Consider the following 20,683-nt stretch of genomic DNA (forward strand, 5'->3'; position numbering starts at 1 on the left):
TTCCTTTATTAGCTGGTCCTAAAGATAATTTTCATGTTTTCAGCAAAATGCAACAAGATTCTGTCACGACAATGGTACCTGGATGCAATGGAGTAACTATTCTGAATGCTACGATTCTTTATATGCAACTGTGACTGAGCCTTTTACGGGAGCTCTTAATGATTCTACTCTAGCGGTACGTAATTCTTTTTTGTTCTTTAAAGTGTAAAATATATTTAACGGATTAAAAAATAAAATAGCAAATGTATTTCTATTATAACACTCGCTGTGTTCTTCTGTACTAGATTACATACAGCGTTAATAAAATTTTATGTTGAAAATTTAGTAGTAATGGAGGAATATCAGGTATTCTCTCTGAATTGGGTATTACATAGCAACACACAATTTTACAAGATATGGAATTATGTACGTTTCTGATAGCTCTAAAGAGATAACTGGCATCCATGTGCACAGAGACTCGTATGCAGTAAGTTTTAAAAACAACGTAAGGAAACTATTTGCAACTAATAAAGAAAAATATGTTGGGAGCCGACATGGACGGACGACAATGGGAAACTGTTACCGATCTGATGCTGTTTCTCTATTGTTCCGAAAATCTTTAAATGCTGATTACAGCGGCAGTATTACCATTCGCTTCATTTCCCAGGAAAATACTCAATTCCATCTGCCTTCATTGTATCTAATGATGTTGCTGTCAATATTGAAGGAGAATTTTTTACATTCGTCAGACGAATCTAAGACAGACTCGTGTCTTATAAGATTTTAAGCCGTTAAATGTGTTGTACTGATCACAGTACTAACGTTTTATTAAGTCCTAGAAGAAATACTCTGTAATTTACTCTGCAATAGTCCCAGAAGCTTTGTCATCCTGCTAATAAAACTAATATTGGATTCAAGCTGTCAATATATATGCCTATGAAAGAGTGAAGGTGAGCTAAGAACCTCTTTTTATTTTGAAGTACTCCATTCCACAACTTTTAATATTCAGATAAATATTCATTCAATGACTTTAGTTGTAAGAAAAAGCATGAAGCTTAAACTTACGATAGACTTTTAAATCTTTAGTTAGATGTACATTTTGTTTAACACACACACACACACACGCACACACACACACACACACACACACACACACACACGGGCGCACGCAAGCGCATGCTCACACATCGTCAACACCTCCACCATCATCAACAACAAACAACGAAACAATTGCAGCAACAATATCAAATAAGCATACAGATGCTGTAAACTCCATTATGTCCCAGGTATTTTTCGATGACAATTTATCCAAGTCAAAGTAGTATCAATATCTCCCGGTGCCACAGGACTATTCAGTACAACTACAAAAAATAGAGATTTTAGAACAAGACATACTTGTAATTGCAACTGCAATGTATTGTGTTCCGTAGCACAGAAACACCTGCGTTGTACGGATTATTAACTAAAAATGTGACAGCAAATATACAGATCTTGGTGGCGTTGTAGTTGGGTAAACGTGGGCAGATCAGTGACATAAATCTATGTATAAACATATACGTTTGGAGACAATGAGAACTTTACCATCTGAAAACCTGCTGAATGTGACTGCATTGAAACAGAAACGCTGTGTTGTAAGAGAAGTGTAAACCATTGGGAAAACTACATTTAATGAACATTCGTAGTCTAAATGCTTTGGCCTTGAAGTTCTACACCCAAGTTCCGCTAGAGCATGAAAGAGAGAGTTAGTTGAAACATGGACTAGCTTGTTACTGACTGATTGAGTGATTTCTTCAGATCCTGTCCTAATATTTTCATTGACACCGTTTTCTAGATCTGTATTAAGCCATCAGCTTCCTGGCATAGGTCGGTCGCAATCATTTTTAATACAGTCCTTTACTAAATTTAATTATTCTTCCAGTGTAGCTCATGAGACTTCCCCATGAACCACATACACTGATGTAATACTAGATACAGTATCTCTGTACACCTCTAGTAGATTCACAGCAATTGTCTTCTATTTATTGATGATTAATACTCTTTCATTGTTAGGTCCGATATTATTGCTTATTAGCATTATCATAATAGTAAATATGTATCGACAGACAAAGTCACAGAATCAACTCTGCGTCTAATATGTAATAAGAAATTATGACCCAGATAAGCATTACATTTGTGTACTGAACGAGTGAAAATTTATTGTGCCATAACGTTTCTTATGACTCTGGTATCATAATAGTTTACCGACGTGAAGTTCTGACATTAGAGTGGATGTTCATGGGTGTCTTGTGACAGCCAGAGCGAGAGCACCAGCAGCAGCGAGTACTGTTTGTATAAAGCGTTTATTTTGCATTTTGTTTACGACCTTCCACTAAGGAAGGGATTCTATTTGTGTTTATCTGCTCTGCATAGTAACTAACAGTTCTTGATAAAACTTTACGTAGTTTTCGTGTTAGATTTCTTAGTGTTTTCTTGATCGTTTAGAACAGAAAGCGCCCTAAAACCGTCTTTTGTTTGTTTCGCGGCCGTTAGCCACTAGTCACTTGAATCAGCAGTTGTCTTGTGACAGCCAGAGCGAGAGCACCAGCAGCAGCGAGTACTGTTTGTATAAAGCGTTTTTGTACTTATTTGCTGCGCTTAGCGTTTAAATAGATTTTCTGGGAAAACCTAGCGTAGTTTTCGCGTCTCGTATTTCAGTGAGTGTTTCTTGATTATCAGAGTAGCTCATCAGAAGATAATCTTGGGAATTTGTCATCGTATAGAGTAGGGTAAACATAGTCATGTGTAGGGACTGTGGTTGTTGTGAGCGGACGCAAGGAGAATTGGCCACTCTTCGGGGGCAGGTGGAGGCTTTGTCTGTTAGGCTCATCGAGCTCGAGGCGCAGGCGTCGGCTCGTAGTGGCGTTGGGGCAACTGTGGTGAGACCTATGCCTACTTCGGTGGCCTTGGAATCACATGGAACCCCTGATGTCGCTGCGTCTTCCGGCAGTGAGCATCTTACCGGTCAGCCATCACTCCAGGGTGAATGGCGGACAGTGGTGGGCTCGCGCGTGCCTGGCCGAAAGGCGAAGGTGGGATCTGGCCGCGTGGCAGCTGCCTTACCCCTTTCCAACAGGTACGGGGTGCTTCCTAGTGGTGATGACATCGTTTCCGAGCCACCACAGGATGCCTCGCCTGTTGGCCCAGTGGCCGATTCTCCGGCAAGGTTCCGACAGTCACAGAGGGCGGGCCTATTAGTTATAGGGAGCTCCAACGTGAGGCGGGTTATGGAGCCCCTCAGGAAAATAGCGGGTAGGTCGGGGAAGAATGCCAGTGTGCACTCGGTGTGCTTGCCGGGGGATCTCGTCCGTAATGTGGAGGAGGCCCTTCCGGCAGCTATTGAACGCACTGGGTGTGACCGGCTGCAGATAGTAGCACATGTCGGAACGAATGACGCCTGCCGCTTGGGTTCTGAGGCCATCCTTGGTTCCTTCCGGCGGCTGGCTGATTTGGTGAAGACAACCAGCATCGCACGCGGAGTGCAAGCTGAGCTTAATATCTGCAGCATAGTGCCCAGAGTCGATCGAGGTCCTCTGGTTTGGAGCCGTGTGGAGGGTCTAAACCAGAGGCTCAGACGACTCTGCGACTATAATGGTTGCAAATTCATCGACCTCCGTTATTGGGTGGAGAACTGTAGGGCCCCCCTAGACAGGTCAGGCGTGCACTACACACCGGAAGCAGCTACTAGGGTAGCAGAGTACGTGTGGCGTGCACACGGGGGTTTTTTAGGTTAGAGGGACCCCCCCTTGGGCGAAACGATAAAATACCTGACGGCTTACCAGAGAGGACATTATCATCGTTGATAAAGAACGTCCGTCCTCAGAGACCAAAAACAGGAAACGTTAACGTAATATTGGTAAACTGCAGGAGTATCCAGGGCAAGGGTCCTGAATTAGTATCTCTTATTGAAGGAAATAGTGCGCATATAGTATTAGGACCGGAAAGTTGGTTAAAACCGGAAGTGAACAGTAACGAAATCCTAGACACAGAATGGAATATATACCGCAAGGATAGGATAAACGCCAATGGTGGAGGAGTATTTATAGCAGTAAAGAATTCAATAATATCCAGTGAAGTTATTAGCGAATGCGAATGTGAAATAATCTGGGTTAAGCTAAGTATCAAAGGTGGGTGAGATATGATAGTCGGATGCTTCTATAGACCACCTGCATCAGCAACCGCAGTAGTTGAGCGCCTCAGAGAGAACCTGCAGAACATCGTGAAGAAGTTTCGTGATCATACTATTGTAATAGGGGGAGACTTCAATCTACCAGGTATAGAATGGGATAGTCACACAATCAGAACTGGAGCCAGGGACAGAGACTCTTGTGACATTATCCTGACTGCCTTGTCCGAGAATTACTTCGAGCAGATAGTTAGAGAACCAACTCGTGAAGCTAACGTTTTAGACCTCATAGCAACAAATAGACCGGAACTTTTCGACTCCGTGAATGTAGAAGAGGGTATCAGTGATCATAAGTCAGTGGTTACATCAATGACTACAAGTGTAATAAGAAATGCCAAGAAAGGAAGGAAAATATATTTGCTTAACAAGAGTGATAGGGCACAAATCGCAGAATATCTGAGTGACCACCATCAAACGTTCATTTCTGAGGAAGAGGATGTGGAACAAAAATGGAAAAAATTCAGAAACATCGTCCAGTACGCCTTAGATAAGTTCGTACCGACTAAGGTCCAAAGCGAGGGGAAAGATCCACCGTGGTATAACAATCATGTACGAAAGGTACTACGGAAACAAAGAAAGCTTCATCATAGGTTTAAGAGTAGTCGAATCATAGCTGATAAGGAAAAGCTGAACGAAGCGAAAAAGAGCGTAAAGAGAGCAATGAGAGAAGCATTCAACGAATTCGAACATAAAACATTGGCAAACAATCTAAACAAGAACCCTAAAAAGTTTTGGTCATATGTAAAATCGGTAAGCGGATCTAAATCCCCTATTCAGTCACTCGTTGACCACGATGGCACCGAAAGAGAGGACGACCGAAGAAAGGCAGAAATACTGAATTCAGTGTTCCGAAACTGTTTCACTGCGGAAAATCGTAACACGGTCCCTGACTTCAGCCGTCGCACGGACGCCAAAATGGAAAATATTGAAATAAACGATATCGGAATTGAAAAACAACTGCTATCACTTAGTAGCGGAAAAGCATCCGGACCAGACGAGATACCCTTAAGATTCTGCAGTGATTATGCTAAAGAACTTGCCCCCTTTCTATCAGCAATTTATCGTAGATCGCTGGAAGAACGTAAAGTACCTAGCGACTGGAAGAAAGCGCAGGTCGTTCCCATTTTCAAGAAGGGTCATAAATCAGATGCGAATAATTATAGGCCTATTTCGCTTACGTCAATCTGTTGTAGAATAATGGAACATGTTTTGTGTTTTCGTATTATGACGTTCTTAGATAATACAAATCTCCTTCATCATAACCAACATGGATTCCGCATACAGAGATCATGTGAAACTCAGCTCGCCCTATTTGCCCAAGAAATTCACAGTGCCGTAGACACTGGTGAGCAGATTGATGCCGTATTCCTGGACTTCAGGAAGGCATTTGATACGGTTCCGCACTTACGTTTAGTGAAAAAAATACGAGCTTACGGAATATCGGACCAGGTTTGTGATTGGATTCAGGATTTCCTAGAAGAAAGAACACAACATGTCATTCTTAACGGTTCAAAATCTGCAGATGTAGAGGTAATTTCGGGAGTACTGCAAGGAAGCGTGATAGGACCTTTATTGTTTACAATATACATAAATGACTTAGTTGACAACATCGGTAGCTCCGTGAGGCTATTTGCAGATGACACGGTTGTCTACAAGAAAGTAGCAACATCAGAAGACTCGTACGTACTCCAGGAAGACCTGCAGAGGATTAATGCATGGTGCGACAGCTGGCAGCTTTCCCTAAACGTAGATAAATGTAATATAATGCGCATACATAGGGGCAGAAATCCATTCCAGTACGATTATGCCATAGGTGGTAAATCATTGGAAGCGGTAACGACCGTAAAATACTTAGGAGTTACTATCCGGAGCGATCTGAAGTGGAATGATCACATAAAACAAATAGTGGGAAAAGCAGGCGCCAGGTTGAGATTCATAGGAAGAATTCTAAGAAAATGTGACTCATCGACGAAAGAAGTAGCTTACAAAACGCTTGTTCGTCCGATTCTTGAGTATTGCTCATCAGTATGGGACCCTTACCAGGTTGGATTAATAGAAGAGATAGACATGATCCAGCGAAAAGCAGCGCGATTCGTCATGGGGACATTTAGTCAGCGCTAGAGCGTTACGGAGATGCTGAACAAGCTCCAGTGGCGGACACTTCAAGAAAGGCGTTACGCAATACGGAGAGGTTTATTATCGAAATTACGAGAGAGCACATTCCGGGAAGAGATGGGCAACATATTACTACCGCCCACATATATCTCGCGTAATGATCACAACGAAAAGATCCGAGAAATTAGAGCAAATACGGAGACTTACAAGCAGTCGTTCTTCCCACGCACAATTCGTGAATGGAACAGGGAAGGGGGGATCAGATAGTGGTACAATAAGTACCCTCCGCCACACACCGTAAGGTGGCTCGCGGAGTATAGATGTAGATGTAGATGTAGATGTAGATGTGTGTATGCGTGCTTGCTAATGTTGTTATGATAGAGGATGGTTCCTAGATGTTTTAGTAGCTTAAATAGTGTTGCTACTGTTTTTCGATTGTTTACTCCCCGTGATTGTCTTCTGGATCTTTGCACGCATGTAAACTTTTTGTTTTTGTTTAGGAGGCCTATTTTAATTTCTGACTGAACCACCATCAGTGCATCTATTTCATGTGTAAATCAGATGGATATTAATAAAGTGAGAACTGTAAACGATTCCATCGTTTTGGTGTCTTTGCGGCTGTAACAGGCAGGTGTGTGGTCGTAACAGGTTTTCCGCTTTCACCTGACGCCTTGCACGCGCGTCTACAGACGTTATGGCAACAGATAATTTTCAAATACGCCTTCATTCATGTATGTATTATCACACTGCTGTGAATTCCTTGCGAGGCTGTAGGCATTCTTAGAAGGCAGGTAGATATATATTCTGTGCAGACTAGTCAATAATGCTAAGTGATGAATGTATTGTTACATCTGCATCTAGGCCGCGTGAATTCCAACAGATGCTATGCCAGTCTTCCACAGGTAATTAATTACAATTGTTTTGCTGCGGAGAGATTTTGTTGAAACGGAATCATGCACTTTTCGTGCTATACCTCAAATTAAGTTCCCTCGAGTAGTTTTATTGCTATTGCTAGATTAGTGAAGTATGATTTGTGTACAAGCTGGTTGCTCCCTGTATGTGTTAACCAGATTCCGAATTCTGTAGTGTTCTGTCTCATTACTACAACCCGTGTCTCGTGGGTATGTGGAATATTCATTCGATTCATATAACTATACTCTCACACCGCAAACACTCGCTTACATATGATATAGAACTATGTACTACCGGCCTAAGTGTCTTAGCTGTAATACTCGACATTGAATGAGATTGAGATGGATGGTGTGCCTTTAAACTCTATGGAAGACTGTCTAGGTGTACTGAAAGCCGATTAAATCAGGCACCACATGTCTATATACAGAGGTATGATTTGGGTTACCTCTGCTGCCACTTGCCATTACATATCTGACAGTTCTGTGAGTCTCCCACGTTTTGACAGTGTTAAGCAGGTGCTGATCAGTTTTTTTTTCGAAGGGAATGTCTGAAAGATTGCGAACGTGATGTAAAACCACTAAAAGTTGAACTATATAGGGATTATCCCTGTTATCTCTGTTTAGATACAGAATGTTGCTGTGAGTTTGAAGCAGTTGTGCCTCACTTTAAAGTCTGTTCAACTAAAAATATGTGCACTACAAATTCCGCAGCTACATGCGCTTAGTATACATATTTCTAAACAATATATTACCGAAACTTCCAGGCACATTAAAACTGCGTGCCGGACCGAGACTCGAACCCGAGTTTTAATCTTCCAGGAAGTTTCATATCAGCGCACACTCCGCTGCAGAGTGAAACTCTCATTCTGAATATAAATTACCATACTTTTATAACTTTGCCGTAGAGTTTGTTACTGTCTCCTGTTTTAAAATGTTTGTAATATTAACAAATCTGTGTCTCCTACAGAATGCGTAAGGCGTATACTCACAGGGTAAATTTAATCTATAAACATCGTCATTGTGTAAATTTTCATGGTCTAAATATATAATCTGAAAGTCTTTTATAGACAACAAGGATGTTGTTCTGCTAAAAACTATACGCAAGGATGTTTCCAGTACTGAAAGTGTGTGTCCGACCGAGACTCTAACTCGGGACCTTTGCCATTCACGGGCAATACAGTTATAGTCTGCCAGGAAGTTTCATATCAGCGCACACTCCGCTGCAGAGTGAAGCTCTCATTCCGAAAACGTATCCCAGGCTGTGGCTAAGCCATGTCTCCGCTGTATTACTTTCTTCCAGGAGAGATAGTTCTGCAAGGTACGCAGGAGAGTTTCTGTGAAGTTTGGAAGGTAGGAGACGAGGTAGTGGCAGAAGTAAAGCTGTGAGGAGGGGGCGTGAGTCTTGCTTGAGTAGCTCCGATGGTAGAGCATTTGCCCGCGAAAGGCAAAGGCCCTGAGTTCGAGTCTCGGTCTGGCACGCAGTTTTAATCTGCCAGGAGGTTTTATACACAAGAACTTCCCAATTATTTGTCAACGGCATATCAATTATACGAGGCGTTGATCAGTTCCCTGGCGGTGTGGATGTTATTAATATGTAAAAGTGTGAATTGCTGTCTCTGTGAAAGGAAATCGCGCTTGGTCGTGTGTTTTGGATGGAATTTAATGTGTTGCTCAGTGTCAGGCAGAAGTCTAGACTTATTTCTATCCAGTATAATGATACTATCGCATTGTGCTAGAAACCGATCAGTGAGTCGCGTGCTTCAGATCTGCGTTAAATTTTGTACTGGCACGCGCTAGAGACCATGGCTTTCGAGTAATTGAAGAAAAACCAATTTTCAGGTCACTTTTGTTTCCCTTAAATAATAAAGAAACTACGGTCTCTAACGAACACACATCCCAGTATAAAAATTAACTACATTAAATTTGCTGTAAAAAGGTCCTGTGCTTTTTTTGGTGTAGGCAAATTGTTTGCTCGTAGTGATCGAGAGAATATTAAAATCTCACGCGCGGATTTTGCTTTGTAGTGCGCATAAAACCCATTGCTAGGAGCAGTTAAATCCCCGTGTATGATATAGTCGTTATGTAGTATATACTGTTAGTCTGCGTGAGGTTTGTCTATGCTGTAGCCATCATTTAACAACTATCGCACAGCGAAGAATGTGGGATTAGTATTATTGTAGTCGTAATGTATAAATGACCCATTTAGCCAGCCACAATCGAGTGCGAGTCAGCTTGTATAATACACAACGAATATAACTTTATTACAAACATGGGGTCGAATCAAACTGGGTGGTTATAATTAAAGTGCAGCTACTCACAGAGGTCGCTTGTGGAGTGTAATTATCGTATGGCACCAAAACTTGTTACATATGCTAATGCGCTAATGTGAAAACGACTTACGCTGGATAGTAAATTAGTTTCAGTTGTGGCCATAAGGCTCTAATCTAGCTCTGTACACTGCGTGACGGTGTTTAATCCACTTTGTCATTTGACATGTGAATGAACAGTGTGGCTGCCGAGAGGAGAGACTGTGCGCTGTTAGTGAAACTGTTTTATGTGAAGGGTAGCAGTTACACTACCGCATTGAGGGAGTATTGCCGACTGAAAGGTCTGAGAAGAAGCCCGATTTCATCAGATTGTTTAAAGGGTATTATAATGAAATTCGGAAACAAGGGTGAGCTTGGTGTGACACCTGGAAGAGGATGGCATCCTATCCTGATGGAAGTTATCGACGGGGTTGCTGTTGCTGTTACTGATCACGCACCACGTGCCCCGGGTTGTTCTAGCGTTAGTGCAGTGTCACAAGAATTATCCATCCCATGGTCAACAACAGAACTAAAAGTTTTGCGGTCTGTTTTACACAGGTACCAACGCAAGATCCAGACGGTGCAACAACTGAAGCCTCATTATCCGCAGCAACATTCTGAATTTGCTCTTCGGTTTCTGGTGCGGGTCGAAGTTGATGATATTTGTGTGGGAAATACTGCATGGAGTGACGAAGCTCATTTGGCGAATTTGGGGTACTATTAAACTGCGTGTTGTGTGCGAAGAGTAGTGGGACTTATGTGATTGTGCAGTGTGAATTCACAAGCACCTTTTTTCTCAGTCCGTTCTTCTTTGAAGAGAATATACCCAGATGGCCTCTCAAGTGTCTGCCCGTTATCGAGACCTTCTTGTAGCCGGCCGGAGGGACCGAGCGGTTCTAGGCACTACAGTCTGGAACCGCGCGACCGCTGCGGTCGCAGGTTCGAATCCTGCCTCGGGCATGGATGTGTGTGATGTCCTTAGGTTAGTTAGGTTTAAGTAGTTCTAGGTTATAGGGGACTGATGGCCTCAGAAGTTAAGTCCCATAGTGCTCAGAGCCATTTGAACCATTTGAACCTCCTTGTACAGCCTCATGTCGCTCACTCAGTGAGAGATCTGTATAATGCAACCTTCCACGAACGTGGTATATTCAGAGGATTTCCAGATGAATGGCTAGCAAGATATGACCATAATCGGTGTGACTTTTGCTTCTGCGGTTATATAAAAAAATGCGTTTACTAGGGACGCTTTCGATCTCTACCTGATCTGAGGGCCAGTGTACAGGAACACCTAAGTCAGATTCCGCCAGAGCTGCAGCGAGCTACTGTTGACCACGTCATTTGACGGATGCAGCATTTCGTTAACGTCTCCGGTGCTCATATGAACAAACTATGCAAACGACAGATAACGACAAAATCAACATTATGCCTTTCTCACCTGTTTGACCTTTTCTGTCCACTTCCCATTCCTAATCCATTACATATGGAAATATTTCTATATGTTTTTCCTGGGGTGAAAGAGCCAGATTTGCAACTGGTGGCCAAAACTGGAGCTTTTTCCCTCCGTAAATCGGTTGTGTACTACGTCTCGCTGTCATACAACAATTAAAGTCTACACTGGACTTCTATTGGCAGCCGAACTGTAGTTATAACCACCTGGTACTTTTACTCCGAAAACATCTGCTAATGTATGACACATAGTGTTGTCTATTCACTAAGGTAGGATAACCGATGTGACAGCAAGTCGGGTAATTAGTTGGGACGACTGGCTGGACGTGGAAGAAGATGTGGGTAATGAGCAAGAGACCTTCTTTTCCCCCTTACTAAAATAAAATGTGTAGAGCAAAAAAAATTAACAGACACAAAGCAATACGATACCGAAAAATTTTGTCTTTTGTGAAGGGTATATCTTTTTTATATCCGGAGTTGTGATGTTGGGAATTCGAAACTTTTGCGAACAGTAATTTGCTTCACATCAGGACAGTAATATGCATGACATTCTGTATATTTAATTTGAATCCTATTAACTTCAGCAATAATATGTCTTTTTTTCCAGGCATACCTGCCAGTTGTAACTGATATTTCGAGAGCTGGGTATAGCATTTCTCTTCTGTCACTACTTCTTGCTTTCTCCATTTTGGCTTCTGTGAGGTATGTCACTATGTTTACCATAAATCATGTAAATCCGTTAAATTTACACATTTAAATAGTTATCATTCAGTTCACCAAAATTTTTATATAATTTAATATAAAGTTAATTAGAATATAAATTGAGGTTTTTCTTATTGTACAGCATCACACTGCAGTTGTTGATTCGGAGGTTGTTTCTAACTGCTGAGTTTATCGAATATCTGTAGTATCATACAAATTGTGTTCTTGAAAGACTCAGTTTTCCGACACTGTTCAATGAAATTTGTTGAACTACAAAAGTAAAAGAAATATGTCTTAGAAGATTAGAAAAGTGACGTACATTTCACTGCAATACATTTTACTAAAACCATTAGATCCAGATACATTGATTTTTGTGTTTTCTGTTTTCCAGAACATTACGATGTCCACGAAATATATTGCACATGCACCTATTTGCTTCATTTATTATGAGAGCATTTGTAATATTGTTAAAAGATGTGCTTTTCGTCCTTGGAGTTGGTCTTCCAAGTAACCTCGTAGAACGAAGTGGCAGATATTACTTCAGAGTACCTGCAGAGGTATGTCGTACTTGTTTTGAATGTATACAGTACTGTATTAACCATCTGACATCAGATCATCGCTCCTGGTTGTCGTTTCCTATGGCGTGTGACAGTCAGATTGGTATCCAGACATGTCTTCTTTGGTCATCGAAGAGGAAATCATTACCGAAGATAATTTTACTCCATTCAATAAGATTCCAGGCCGAAGAAGTGTCTGGAGGTGACCTAGACAGTGGTGGACGCCAGCCTGAGTGTCATCCGTCATACGGCCCGACAGCCAGTTTCATGTTTCCACATCACCACTCTAAGCACTTCTTAATGATGTATTCCATTACCTTCGCCGAACACAGTAGTAAGGTGACAGGCTGATACGATTCTACTTTATCCCATCTTTTTTTGATCCGTGGATGGGGACGACGCAAGTCGATTTTGATCTTTTGTGTCCAGAAGTTATTGTAAATTCTCAGCAACAGCATTTTCCTTCAGTGTGGAGTGTGGGATATGTCGTAGCATTGGGTTGTCAATGTAATCCAGGCCTGGTGCAGTACCCTTTCCTTGGAAGAGTGCAATCGTGAGTTCTTCCAGCGAAAAAGGTTGTGTAATGACACTGTTGTCATCTTCATATTCCGCACCGTCTTTCTTGTCCAATACGTCAGGTGGAACTATTATACACAAGAAAGTTTCCAAAAGTACGTCGGATGCTGGAGGTGTGTGCGTATCCATTGTCAGACCGATTTTAATGTTCCGTATTACATTCCAGATCATGGTTAATAGAGTATCGTTGCAGACTGCAGTGCAGTGCTTATTTTCTTGGTTGGCGCTTATGCTTCCTTAAGAGCAAGAAAGTTTGTATCATTAGAGAAATTATTTGAGTAGCACCCTTATGTTCTTCCGCTACTTCACTGAAAAGCGATACCAAGATCCCAAGTCCTTTTCGGGGTTCTCATTTCCGATGATCGAATTCTCTTTGCCTTCCAGTAGTGTTTGGTACAGGTTTCAGATGGCTTTGTTTGTGTTTCAGTTCCGGCTGATTGTGTATTTGACGATTTCCTTAAGTTGTGCGTTTATTATAATTTGAATGGACAACTGATCCGAACCTAAAATATCGATGATCACTTCCCATGTCGTTTCTAGAGACAGCGCAGCGGGTACTATGCTCAGGTCCACTGACATCGGAGCTTCATTTGGACGGACTATTCGTGTGGATGAGCCATCAATTAGTACTATAAGGTTTTTCCAAATCTAGTACATCCACTAGCGTTTTCCCCATTACATTGGCATTTCTACAGCCTAACAGTGCATGTTGGCCGTAAGTCGCCTAGGAGGGAAGGGACTTTCCAAGGGAGACAACGTTTGTTTTTATATGTTGGTTGTAAAGCCTATCGTTTGGAACGGACTTCCAGCATGCTGGAGCAACTGCAGGTCACCAACTTCTGTTGATCAGTACAACGAAAAACCGGACAAAGTCGCATATTTCACTGTTTTTATTTACTCAATGACTAGTTTCGGGTTGGGACCCATTTTCAAATCATCATAACAAAGTGCAATAACTGTTCATTTGCACTTCATAACAAGTATATATTTTTGACAGGGTTTTTACATTTGCAGAAATACCATTTTGACTATCTGTTGTGATGATCTGAAAACGGGTTCCGGTCCCAAATTATTCATCGAGTAAATAAAAGAAATGAAATTAGCGAATGTTGCTGGCTTTTTGTTGTCGTGTCATCAGGTGTTTTGCAGACTGAGATCGAAGTCTGTTGGAGATCCTTGATCCGCAGACGGATACCCGCCATTTGCAATGGTAAAACGGAAAAGTGGATATATTGCTTTACTAACAACACTGCGTAATTGTAGCCACCATCTCTACTTCCTTAACGACAGAGAAGCTCAGGAAATTATGACGCTTCTTAGTACTTCAAAACAGAAAGCCAGAAAACTTGATAGTCGGTTTTATGTTTATCGTAGATGTGTCCACTCGGCGATAGGACATTCCGGTGCAGCAGGTTCACTTGAGAGCCCAGTGGTCACAGGTGTTTCGGGTATCTGTATCTGGAGAATTTAAAGGGAAGGCAGGCTATCGGAGTTTGCGGGGGAATTCGTAACTCCACAAAAAAAGAGTAAATGCAAGACAATTGCAGAGACACTGATAGTTTTAAAGGGTCTGTTGTTACGAGAATTGTCTACAACTTTTATTTGACAGAAAAACGAGTGTCTACTGTGGAAGCAATTAAAGAGAGGTTGAAATAAGCTATAGACTTTCGAAGTAGCAACACTAAGGCGGTTATTAAGGAAATTAGGTTTCCGCTAAAAACAAAAAAGTATCAAGCAGGCTCATGCAATTGGAGAGAAGCGATATTTGAGAAAATAATAATATCTATATGAGCTGTGCCTATGTTGTTGTTGTTGTTGTTGTGCTCTTCAGTCCGACGAATCGTTTGATGCAGCTCTCTATGCTATTTCGTCCTGTGCCATACTCTTCATCTCCGAATAACTACTGCAACCTACATCTCTCTGAATCTGCTTCCTGTATTCATCTCTGGGTCTCCCTCTACGACTTTTACCCCCCCCCCCCCCTTCCCCGCCCACACCTCCCTCCAATACTAAATTTGTGACCCCTTGATGTCTCAGAATGTCTCATCTCAACCGATCCCTTTTTTTGGTCAAGATGTGCCACAACTTTTTGTCTCCCCATTTCTATTCAGTACTTCCTCATTAGTCACGTGATCCACCCATCTAATATCCAGCATTCTTCCGTAGCACCACATTTCTAAAGCTTCTATTCTCTTTTTATCTAATACATGGCTACACTTAAGACAAACGCCTTCAGAACAGACTTCCTAACACTTAATATGGAGTCGATGTTAACAAATATCTGTTTCAGAAATGCTTTTCTGGCCATTGCCCGTGCACTTTCTATACCGTCATCAGTTATTATGCTGCCCAAATAGAAACCCATCTCCTTTCCTAATATAATTCCATTAGCATCACCTGATTTAATTCGACTTAATTCCATTATCCTTGTTTTGCTTCTGTTCATGTTCATCTTATACTCATCTTTCAAGACACTGTCCATTGTGTTCAGGTGCTCTTCCAAGTCCTTCGCTGTCTCTGACAGAAATACGATATCATCATCAAACTTCAAAGTTTTTATTTTTTTCCCTGAACTTTAATTCCTGTTCCAAATTTTTCTTTGGTTCCCTTTACTGCTTGTTCAGTGTGTATATTGAATAATACCAGGGAAAGGCTTCAACTCTGTCTCACTCCGTTTTCAACCATTGCTTCCCTCTAATGCCGCTCGACCCCTACAACTGACTTCTGCTTTCTGTACAAGTTGTAAATAGCCTTTCGCTCCCTGTATTGTACCCCTGCTATCTTCAGAATTTCAGAGAGAGTATTTTGGCCAACATTGTCAAAAACTTTCTCTAAGTCTACAAATTCTATAAAAGTATGCTTGCCTATCCTTAACCTATCTTCTAAGATAAGTCGTAGGGTCAGTATTTCTTCGCGTGTTCCTACATTTCTCCGAAATCCAAACTGGTCTTCCCCGAGAGTGTTTTCTACTAGTTTTTCCATTCTTCCGTAAGTAATTCGTGCTAGTATTTTGCAACCACAACTTAATATACTGAGAGATCGGTAATTTTCACATCTGACAGCATTTGCTTTCCTTGGGATTGGAATTACTAGATTCTTCTTGCAGTATGAGGGTATTTTAATGGCTCATGCACCTTGCTCACCAGACCGAAGACTTTTGTCTCGCTGGCGTTCCAAAGGCTATCAGCAGTTCTGACGGAATGTCGTCAGCTCCCTGGGAATTGTTGCGACTTAGGTCTTCCAGAGCTTTGTCACATCCTTCTCGCAGTTTCGTATCTCCCACCTACCTTCATCTACGTCCACTTCCCTTTCTATAATATTGCTTTCAAGTTCGTCTCCCCTGTATAGACACTCTATATACGCCTTCCACCTTTCAACTTTCTCTTCTTTCACGAACTGAACTCTTGATATTCGTACAGCTTGCCTCTTTAATTTGCCTTTTCCCTAATTAAATATGCTTCTATATCCTTACATTTGTCCTGTAGCCATTCCTGCTTAGCAGTTTTGCCCTTCCTGCCAATTTCATTTTTTAAAGGTTTGTATTCCCTTTCGTCGGCTTCATCTGCTACATTTAAATTTTATCCTTTCATCATTTAAATTCACTATCTCGTTTTAGTCAGGGATTTCTACTAGGCCTTGTATTTTTACCTATTTGACCCTCTGACGCCTCCAATATTTCATCTGTTAAAGACACCTATTGGTTTTCTACTGTATTCCTTTCACCTATACACCGTGGAGGCTAATATATTCATTGTGCGGAATACCCTTCATCCGACCTCGTGAGAGCCTCCGGGTGATGCAACGAGCAAAAAGAGTAAAAAAGGCTAAGGGGCGCTACGTTGGTAGCATGCACAAAATGGGAGTTTGGGTGAGGGCGAGGCGTGTACTTGGGAAGTCTGTAGTAATGTGCAATCACTCTGCGAAGATCACGCAAGTAGTTTAACTTCTTTGTCCAATAAACAGGAGACCCCGGTTCGAACCATGGGCTTCGTACAAATTTTTATTCGTCGTTAATGATTTCTTTCACTGCCCGAATGCGCCAGATATCGGAATTTCTCCTTTCTGACCATAAAAGATAATTGCACATTTGAAGCAATTAACAAATTTGGGAGGAAGAAATATATACTGTTTTTATTACGAAACTTTGATTTTATCATCAAACGTGACTGCACTCCTCAGACCGGTATCAAAGGGACAGCGCCTAATAATAACTCACTGAGCCGATTGAAATGGCTGTATTCAGAAGACCGTTGTCATGTGGAAGTCATATCAAGCAACGGGAGATTATCACAACCAAACGAACCAACAAAATTGTGAAAAGTGTTTGACACGAAAGGTGATTCTGAATGTAAAACCTAACTGTGTGCTAATTCTCGATTCTGCTCCAGATCGTAGCGTTGAAATAAAGCTCCAACGTCTAATTCCAATAAAGACAATACCAGGAAGCGACGTATCCCATTCTCAGATGACATGCTGAAACCTATTCTGTACGAGGTGGTTGAAGAACCAAGCTGAGATCCTTCGAGTATTCCGTAAAATAAAGATTCTACAAAAGTGCATATCACGTTGCTTTACCCCTTCCTACGTACCACCAGGAATTACATCCAATAGTGAATATTTGGTCTATTGTGAAAGGTAGGGTAGTTTCTAATAACATAACGTCTGCAAACCATTTGTGTGAGGAGAAATTAAATTCAATGACTAAAGAAAATTGGAGTCCGTTGTGTGAACCCGTTAACAATTGAGCGAGAATACATGCTGCAAGAAACCTCTTTCGACGATGAAGTCTATAACAGATAAATACGTTTATGTGGCGTAGATAGTGACTGCGAAAGTGATTACAGTGTTTCTCATTCTGAAGATGATGGAGAACTGGAAGGATAACTGAGCTGCCTTATAGTGATTGAAGGTGAGTACTAGCAGTCAGTCATCTCTTGTATCGAGTTTCGCTGCGGTTCTCTACGTGACATCCCCCATGCTTTCAGATGTCTGGCGCCGAGTACACTAGGCATTTGAGCTCTGTGGCAGGAGTATGTGTTACGATGAGGTGATACTCTTCGCATATGAAAGCTTCATTTCAGTAACAGGAGACACCCATACTACAGTAGCTTTGTTGGATATTATCGACTGCTTCGACAAATCGCCTCGATGGAAGTAGCCAGCCACCTGTCACCTCTGTGGAACAGTGAACATGTCGAGTACCACTTGTCGCACAGCTGCAGCATTGTCTGATTTAACGCTCACAGTTCATCTTCTTCTGTAGTAGCTCATAGATAATAGCGTACATTAGTCCAGTTGCCACCAGTACTGATATTCGAATCAGTTATTAGTTTAATGAAGTGAAATGGAGTTCGGCCACTGCTGACACAGTTGTTCAATCATTACTGTGAAGGTATCGAATGTCTGATGTAAATTAATTTGGATATGTGTCTAGTAAGATAAAATGTGTGTACAGTTGTTTTGTCAGAGTTAGAAAACATGGCTCATAAATTGCCGTGTTCATAAAACTGTAATATGTGGTAACCGTCATGAAAATTAATATTTGTAGTCACTATCTTGGATTGTAATCAGGCCCTTTGTTGTCTCTTACAAAACTAATTTATTTGACATACTGCCTTTTTCTTTCACAGGGAACTATCTGGGACTGTAAACTAGTTTCAAGCATATGGCAGTATTTCATGCTGGCGAATTACAGTTGGATTTTGATGGAAGCGCTATATTTACACAACCTTATTTTCAGCGCACTCTTTTCAGATAGGAGCAGCATTAAGGTTTACATCATTCTAGGCTGGGGTATGTACAATGACAGCTTAAATTGCTAACAGTAGTAAATATGTGAAGAATGTTCAGAAAGTAACATTACTAGGATAAAGGACAACTAAAACAAATTATGACGTCAGATTTTCCGTAACAGTCGTATGTATTCTGACAGTAATAACATCATAAAATCTCAGCTGGAATAATTAAAATTTCACTCTAAGCCTCATTGTTCCAACTTATGCATAACGGAGAAGAATATGAACAGGCAATTAGTTAGAAAATGAAAGAGGCAATGATTTTATTGCTGTAATTGAACAAACGCGAGCTCACAAAAATTATGTCTATTTTTCCCATGCTGGTAAGTAAATGAAAACTGTGATTTTCTTGAAGTGCAGTTAGCAGGAATTCATTTCACATTTGTCAAAGTGTAATGCAAGACGTTACATACTGGAATGTGAAGACAGACTCTGTTATACAAACCTTATAACATAGAATTTAAGAAGGGTTTGTAGTCGCCAAATGATTTACTCGTGTATTAGCTGTTGAAACGAACTGTTAATTACAGCCTTCTATGAGAATGTCTGAGGCAAGTTTGCTACATTCTGTACCTTACTTTCTAAACTTTGTTCCGTATTTTTAAACACGTAATGTCTAAGATGCACGTTTGTAAGTCCATAATTCTAATTGAGAACATAGTTAGGATTTTGTTCAGTAGTGGTCACAATCTGTACGAATCCTTGGTTGGCGAAACAAACAAAGAATAAACAGTCTAATGACCATAGGATATGGATTGGAAGTAAAATGAAGAAAGACGAAATCTGAATTGGGGATCACAAAGTAGATGAAGGCTCAAATGGCTCTGAGGACTATGGGATTTAACATCTATGGTCATCAGTCCCCTAGAACTTAGAACTACTTAAACCTAACTAACCTAAGGACAGCACACAACACCCAGACATCACGAGGCAGAGAAAATCCCTGACCCCGCCGGGAATCGAACCCGGGAACCCGGGAACCTGGGCGTGGGAAGCGAGAACGCTACCGCACGACCACGAGATGCGGGCAAAGTAGATGAAGCTAAGGGCTTCTGCTGCCTAGACAGCAAAATAAACCATGACTGACAGAGGAAGGAGGACATTAAAAAAAAAAAAACTTACTAGCACTGGAAAAATCGACGAAGTATGCTAATATCGAAGATAGGTGTCAGTATGAAGCTTTGTATGATAGTGGGACATGGGGTATGGAAAAACCGGAGTAGACGAGAATCGAAGCATTTGAGATGTGATGCTACAGAAGACTGTCGAGAATTGGCTGGACTAATAAGGTAGGAAATTAATAGGTTCCCCCAGTATCAACGAGGGAAGGAATACATGGAAAACACTGACAAGAAGAATAGGCTGAATGATAGGATACGTGTTAAGACATCATGGAATTACTTCCAAGGTACTAGAGGGAGTTGCAGAGGGTAAAAACTGTAGAAGAAGACAGCGATTTTAATACATCCAACAAACAATTGAGGCCGTAGGTAGCAATTGCTACTCTGAGATGAAAAGATTCGCATAGGAGAGGAATTCGTGGCGGACCAAATGAAACCAGTCAGAAGGCAGATGACAAAAAGAAAGTGGAGGAGCAGAGACAGTCGTTTTTTCCTCGCTCCATTTGTAGGGATTTGTACGTGGTACTCTCCGCCCAACCACATATATGATCTTGTGAAGTATGTATCTTGATGTGGAACTGCAGTCATGAAATAACATTTATGTAAAATTTAAGCTTACACTGAATAACGCATCTTTATGAATTTCAGGAGGAAGTAATATAGTTCAGGGGGAATGTAGAGTGAGCGAGTCTTAAAATAAGTTCCCGTGATATGGACATGCGCTCAAGGAAAATCACTTCCTGCGTTGGATCCACCCAGTATTTTCGAAAATGCGAATCATGGAAGAGTCATTTTATTTGGTCGATGCAGTCCTGTCGTCCTAGCAAAGAACTTACACTGTTATGCACAGTGAGCAGCACAGACTTCAGAATCACAACTGAAAGAAAGTCAACCCTATGTGTCTGCTACAGTGATGTTAGTCCGAGGTAGACGAGCATTGTCATTGCACTGCA

At 41.3% G+C, this 20,683-nt stretch overlaps 1 protein-coding gene across 1 annotated transcript in view; it reads left to right on the forward strand.

Annotated features, from left to right (window-relative positions):
- The window catches only part of LOC126163015 (parathyroid hormone/parathyroid hormone-related peptide receptor-like), a gene marked incomplete at its 3' end in the record, with an annotated part of 221,091 nt that overhangs the window by 189,814 nt on the left and 10,594 nt on the right, over positions 1-20,683 (forward strand). Inside the window, exons 5-8 of the mRNA XM_049919886.1 lie at positions 44-175; positions 11,587-11,681; positions 12,073-12,238; positions 18,445-18,607. Of these exons, the coding sequence (XP_049775843.1) occupies positions 44-175; positions 11,587-11,681; positions 12,073-12,238; positions 18,445-18,607 (556 nt within the window). The remainder of the gene's footprint in view (positions 1-43; positions 176-11,586; positions 11,682-12,072; positions 12,239-18,444; positions 18,608-20,683) is intronic.

The sequence above is a fragment of the Schistocerca cancellata genome, chromosome 1 (assembly GCF_023864275.1).
Source record: "Schistocerca cancellata isolate TAMUIC-IGC-003103 chromosome 1, iqSchCanc2.1, whole genome shotgun sequence".
Taxonomy (NCBI): Eukaryota; Metazoa; Arthropoda; class Insecta; order Orthoptera; family Acrididae; genus Schistocerca; species Schistocerca cancellata.